This window comes from Phalangium opilio, unplaced genomic scaffold (genome assembly GCF_054372755.1).
Source record: "Phalangium opilio isolate 3A_F unplaced genomic scaffold, DU_Popi_V2 ptg000077l_1, whole genome shotgun sequence".
NCBI lineage: Eukaryota > Metazoa > Arthropoda > Arachnida > Opiliones > Phalangiidae > Phalangium > Phalangium opilio.
Genome location: NW_028324185.1, coordinates 2722891 through 2729365, shown reverse-complemented (window position 1 = coordinate 2729365; position 6475 = coordinate 2722891). Strand labels below are relative to the sequence as shown.

The window sequence follows — 6475 nt, the reverse complement described above, 5'->3', positions numbered from 1 at the left end:
TAATTTCTTACGCAAAGTAGCTCCTCTTCCATATTCTTTATAGGGGTTCAGGATCTTTTTTTTTCTTCTCGATTTCAGGGTTTTTCTTCGGGATCTTTTTTTTCTCTGATTACGCGATTTAAGGGTTAATTATGTTTTTTTTCTTCTTTCTCGATTTAAGGGTTCGCGCGCTCTCTTCTTCTAGGGGTTAAAATATTCTCCGATTCAACTTGATGAAAAATAAAGGTATCAAATGAATAAAAATAAAAACATCGAATAAAAATAAAGGTTTCGATTTAAAAAATAATCTCCGTCCGTTTAGAGATTTCTTGGGGGTGAGCCGACAGGGTCTCGTTTAGACATTTCAGGTATCGACTGACGATGGGACAGGAGGGACTTCGTATATATAACTTCTAGTTTCTCGCAAGGATTTCTGGGATAATGACGTTTGTTGATTGACTTCGGTTTGGCGAATAGTGGACCATATTTATGACGTAGCCGGGCGTATTCATGTTAACAGCGAATGGGCAAAACTTTTTGTTTTGGGACCAAATAGGATTGGTCAGTTAAAGGGTTAAAAAAATGTTCTAGAAGTTTCTCGGGCCAGGTACCAGGATAGTGACTCAAGGTCTTGTTGCTTGGGGGTCTAAATAAGCTAGTATTTCTCTGGTTTCTTGGAAAAAGTTTTCGTTGCTAGGTGTTTCATTTTGCACTGGGGATATAGGGGTATAGGATAGTTCTAGAAAGTTCTGTGTCAACATTGAGGGGCTATTTCCTATTTCATTGTAGTTATTTTTAGAAACCGTGAATTTCTTTTCAGTTTGTTTTAAAGGGATAGGTTTAAGTTTAAAGTGCTAATATCAGGTTTATAGGGGTAATTTAAGGCACTTCGTTATTAATTTAAAGGTTTAATTGGAAATTTAATTTGATTTTCGTGTCAAGATGGTTATAATACGTCTAAAATGTAAAGTCGGAACGGTTTTTCCCAATTTGAATGATATTTTTGTTCCTGAAGCTGTACTGAACGTACTGGTTAATAATTAATAGGATTAAATGTTAACACGTGAGGTTTATTATCTCGACTATTTTCTGGCCGTGGAATGCTACGTATTAGACCACCCCAAGTATCACCTATTACCTTAGGATATTTGAGACTCGTATAAACAAATAAGGTTTGTACACCTCTATTTATATCTCCTAAAAACTTACTTTCTGTATTATTCTTCAATTGCGTTCCTTTCTGACTATTATTAAATCCAAGCATTTGCCCTAGTCCTGGGTTATCTTTACGAGACATAATAGTACAGTAATCCATACATTTGGATTCATTTACGCTGATTTGATACCAAGGTTTTTTCTCATCAACGAGACCAATACCGCATTTAAGAGTAAGTGTACCGGTATTGTTATAAACAAAGTCAAAATATTTGCGCTTCCTTTCAGTAAAACCATTTTCATAGAATCTAGTACTTTATCTATATTTTCATACGTTCCGTGAGGAATTGTATAAGATTTCTTTTCCACTGAAACTGTATCAACATTCATGTCAATATCAATTGATTTATCTCTTTTTCTCGGTATAAATTGTTTCACTTGGAATTTAAGCAAGCTCATTGTATCTAATTCTTCTCGAGCAGTTTCTAAAGGATTAGCATCTACGTAAATATCTCTGTTAATCCATTTACCGCAATCTAATTCTGAAAGTCCTAATATCTTAAAGTATTGTTTAGGAAACATTATAGTCGTCTGATTACTCACCGTAGTTATAATTTTCATGATTGACATTCCATCTTTTGTTTGAATTTCAAAATTTATATTTTTATTCGCTTTTGTTGAAATAAAAAGGCGGATGAAGATCCGACTAGTATTTAACTATTTTCCCTAAATTACCAAAATCTCCCATCCCTAACTCATACTCGTAATCCGTATCGACTGTTCTCACGAAAAATTCATCGAAACCTTGAGTAATCTTATCCCATTTAGAAGGCATATTTATTTCTGACAATCCAACCTCCCAATTTCCCTCTGAAAAATTCTGATAAATTAGTAGGTATTGAAAAGTAATGTAAAAAGAATCGTAAGCGGTAGCTAACATAGCCATCTTATCTTGTTGAGTTGCTTAATACAAATGTCTTATTATTCCTTCTCACCTTGATTTTCAATGTCACTCGTACACGTGACATCACGTTTATTCTTGAACAGTATGATTGATGAAATGTTTGTTGTTGTTTATTTCGTAAATATGTACATTTTGAGTAATAAAATATGAAAATTTGTTTATTGTCGAAATACGCAAATTATGCAAATTTGTTTATTTCAGGGGCGTGGTTTATGTAAATTTGTTTATTTTTGGCTCGAACAGGGGGTATATACTAACTTTCATTTCCAAATCCGAAGTAAATTACTTTGAAAGTAAATTAAGACAAAGTTAAATGAAATCTGATATCAAGTTGCTCTTGAAATTGCCATTAGCCTTTATTATTATGTCTGGAGTTTAAATGAATAAAAACAACAAAAAAGTTCACACAAATTATAATATTTTGATGGAACTATAGTCTGTCAAACGAAAGAATAGCCCTGAGAAATTTGTCCAAATTGGTGTCGCCACCATCGACCCCATAGTTCTTTATCAACTTGTTTTGTTTTGTCAATAGTCGTCTGTAATATAGTCTGCTATTATGTCATTAAAATATATTGCAATGCTGGTTCAACAAAGATAAAACTGGTGTCTTGTCGTTAATTTTGTTTTATATTCTTTAATACTCGATGATCGTAAGAAACCATGAAGCATAAACATATTAAATATATATTGCAAAATGTATTGGTTCTATTGCGATTAAGCCTATCTGTTTATAGCAGACTATATTACAGACGACTATTGACAAAACAAAACAAGTTGATAAACTACTATGGGGTCGATGGTGGCGACACCAATTTGAACAAATTTCTCAGGGCTCTTCTTTCGTTTGACAGACTATAGTAGACAAGTTTTACCATTCAGGAGAGAATCAATGCCTGTTCAAACATCGGCTATTAATTTCAAGCCAAAAACGGGTGGGCATGAATTAATTGATTGCTTTAATTACGTACAAAATGCTTATTTAAGTTTTTTACGATTTTAATAATATTTAGATTCAACGGTGAGAGCTATTTATTCTTTAAAAGCCAATCACTAAATTGACATCATTCAAAAACCTCAACACGACGCGTAATTTAATTTTATACCACAAAGTGTATGCAAATTATTATTAATTAATTTATTTTTGTAAGTAATAAATGAATTCTGAAAAGTCTGGCATAAGTTAAGGGCGATGTTCTTCGGACCATTTTGAGTCGAAAATGCTCCATGACATTTTGCCGTCTAGGCTTCTGTTTTAGAGTTAAGATTTGAGTATTTTAGGATTAACCCCTTTATTAAATTAGAAATAATTGTCTTTTAGTTTCTTAATTACATTTGAGAGGTCATCTGTAAAATACTCCAATCAAAATTCAAAAACAGTGGCCCGGACAGCAAAATGTCAAAGAACATTTTCGACTAAAATTCGCCCAAAGAACATCCGCCTTGATTTATGGCTCACTTTCCAGAAACACCCTGCATGTCTTACTCCTAAATGTTTTCTTTAAAAAGACTTTAAATAATTGGGGTTTCAATAATTAACCTATTTTTTTCTTTTATTTAGATATATATATATGCTTTTACACAGCTGCGCATGAAATTCTCATTGTGATTAATTTAGTGAAAAAAGTTCTGTCAAAATTCGTGGGTTGCGATGAACTTTCGCCTTGAAGATTTTTGAAATTAAATGCTCTCTTGTAAAAAGTAGAATAGCGACTCCGCAGATCGCGATGTAGCTTTCTAGAATAACGTTGTAATCTTGGAGACCAATGTAAGCTTGCTGTTTCTCTGCGATAATGTACATTTCAATTAAACGCCTCAGTTTCAAATTCCATATTGAGATGATGCCCGATTCAAAAATGTTCAGAATACTGCAACAAAACCGTTATAAAAATTTCCTCCGACTCTTTCCTTAAAAATGGCGGCCAGGAATTTAAAACATTTCCCGGGTTAAAGGCCATAGTTCTAACCAATTTCATCAATACTTAGTATAATGGTTTCCAATATCCTATGTAGTGTTTTATGGGTGTTTTAGGGTTTGGGTTGAATACGCCCCCACCCGCCATATTATAAAATAGATGCCAGAAATGTTGGACAACGCCCTGGACTCTTTGTTGCTAGTATCTTATGAGCCCATAGTTCTGACGTCCCAAAGTATAGGTTGCCATAGTCATAAACCGTTATATTCGAAATTTACTCACATTTTGTTTAGTTCTTCTTTGCAGGTGAAATTTTTGGCATGGGCGATGGCGTAGTATTCGGGGTAGATATTTTCTTTATCGATGTGAAAGATGTTGCTACGATTTCCATACTCTTTCAAGGAATATTGTTGAATTTCGTCACGTGATGAGACAAAGGCGAAATTCTCAGTCAAAACCTTATTTAAAGCGCTCGAGTAGCTTTTGAGTCCGTTGGTGGGGTGGTATCTCACCAATGAATCCTGTAGCTTCTTCAAATACGAACTCGACTGTAAAATAATATTTTTAAATGGTACATAACGAGATAATCATTAAAAACAATAGTAGTGTTTAATTAAAGGACTAGTAGTGTTTAAATAAGGGATTAATACCATAATGACTTCATTGTAAGAAAATCCTTCTACGGATCCAAGTGTATATCCTTTTTGTCTTGCGGCTTGAGCCAAATCTTCAACAGAGTTAATCGGGTTGCTTCCGAATACTTCCGAAGCGGAAGTGGTCAGTTGACTGCAGTAAAAAGTCATCAGAATAGCGTGTGCAACTGTTGTGACGCCGTACAAGAAATATTCCGATGGAGAACTCGGAAAGTCAAGTATTTTACCTGAACAACCATAAGTATGACATTATTTTTGCTATAATAACTATTTCATCAGGAAAACAGATACGATATATTTTTGCAAAATTATACTTATTAAAACAAAAAGTCTGGATCAAGCAGGTATAGGCCATTTAAGGCTAAAAAATGCATATCGTTTAAAATGGCGTAGCTTAAACGGTCTGGGATTTAGCGAGAGCTCGACTTGTATTTCACGCTACATTAATAAGGTGACATCCACAGACAAAATTGAGAATCCGAGACTTTTTGTTATAAAATATATGCTTTTGATATTACGCGGTAAATATTCATAGAATACCTCCATGAACAATTAACTTAATGGCGTGCCATGCATTGATGTATTTGAAATTTCCAATTTTGTTGCGTTTAAGAATTTCCAACAAGATAAAACCAGCCAATGATACCAGGATGACGTAAATCCAAACCTAAATTTCAGAAGTAATTATCAGTTTTTGTTAAGAACACCGTCAGTTGAAACGTTACTTTTTCGCACCTCAAAAGTAAACTGTCGGTAAAAGAACGCAAAGTTTCCTTTTTCGAGCGTCGTTGATCTTCTAGTGACAAATGTAGCGTAAGTGTAAAAGTATGGTACCGAAAATGAGACCTTTTCAAGGCGTTCTTCGGTGACCGAAAGTGAAAATATGGCCAAATCTCCCTCCTAAATATTAGAAAACACGGTGAATAACAACTAAGACCATTAAACACAGATGGAATAGAATGATAAGCTATAACCCCTATCGTCAAACTTCAGCGCGTATCATCGCCCCTACCGGGAGTGTCCCGAAACCTTTCAAAGGATAGATTATGTATCCTTTATTATGTCGTCTGCTCTGTTGAATTTTCATGATTGTACGCTCTAGGTACGGTTAGGTTTTTCCTCTCCGCTTTTTCGCCTTTTATGTTCGATTTCATATAAGTAATTTAAAGGAAGGATTAGTTTGGGTATTTAAGATGCCAAGCAAAAGGTGCGCTAGAAATTATTAATGTTATTCTGATAAATCCCATATGAAAGGCATTCATTTCTACAAAATACCAAACCCCAAATATCAACTTTTTAAAAGTGAACCTAACATAGACTATCGAGCCTTAACAGGCCTAATGTCGTCTCTTCATGCGCCAGGTTGTTTGATTGTTTCAATACTGGTCGCGGCTTTATCTCCATTCTAGTCCATCTGTGTTTAATGGTCTTAGATAACAATAAGTAGCACACTTTTTTTGAAAAGCGAGGTTTCCAAGAAAGCTTTTAACATCAACTTATTTCTTGGGAAATAAATTGATTTACAATATTTTTTCAACTAAATATACGCAAACATTTTCAAGCATTTTCAAATTCTTCTTGGGAACCCGATTTTAAAAGACATCTAATCAAATTTCTTCTAGTTTCAATACCTGACGAGATATCAAGTCTAACATGTGGGAGATATTTCCACTCAAATTATTATATTTTGGTTTCACTAACTTATATCTGAAAAAGACATAACTTTAATTAGGTTCATATATAGTAGATAATTCCTAAAATTCTAAACGAAGATACGTCCCATGACAGTGTGTAATATACTACCAAGA

General features: G+C 34.0%; 1 protein-coding gene across 1 annotated transcript; it reads right to left on the bottom strand.

Annotated features, from left to right (window-relative positions):
* Positions 1-4292: 4292 nt before the first annotated feature.
* LOC149656758 (putative glutamate receptor) lies at positions 4293-5754 on the bottom strand. The gene is made up of 5 exons (XM_089844624.1): positions 5680-5754; positions 5403-5567; positions 5208-5334; positions 4665-4894; positions 4293-4562 (listed from the first exon to the last, which is right to left on the bottom strand). Exons 1-5 carry the CDS (start codon positions 5752-5754, stop codon positions 4293-4295), a joined length of 867 nt encoding a protein of 288 aa, XP_089700750.1.
* Between the last annotated feature and the right edge of the window lie 721 nt (positions 5755-6475).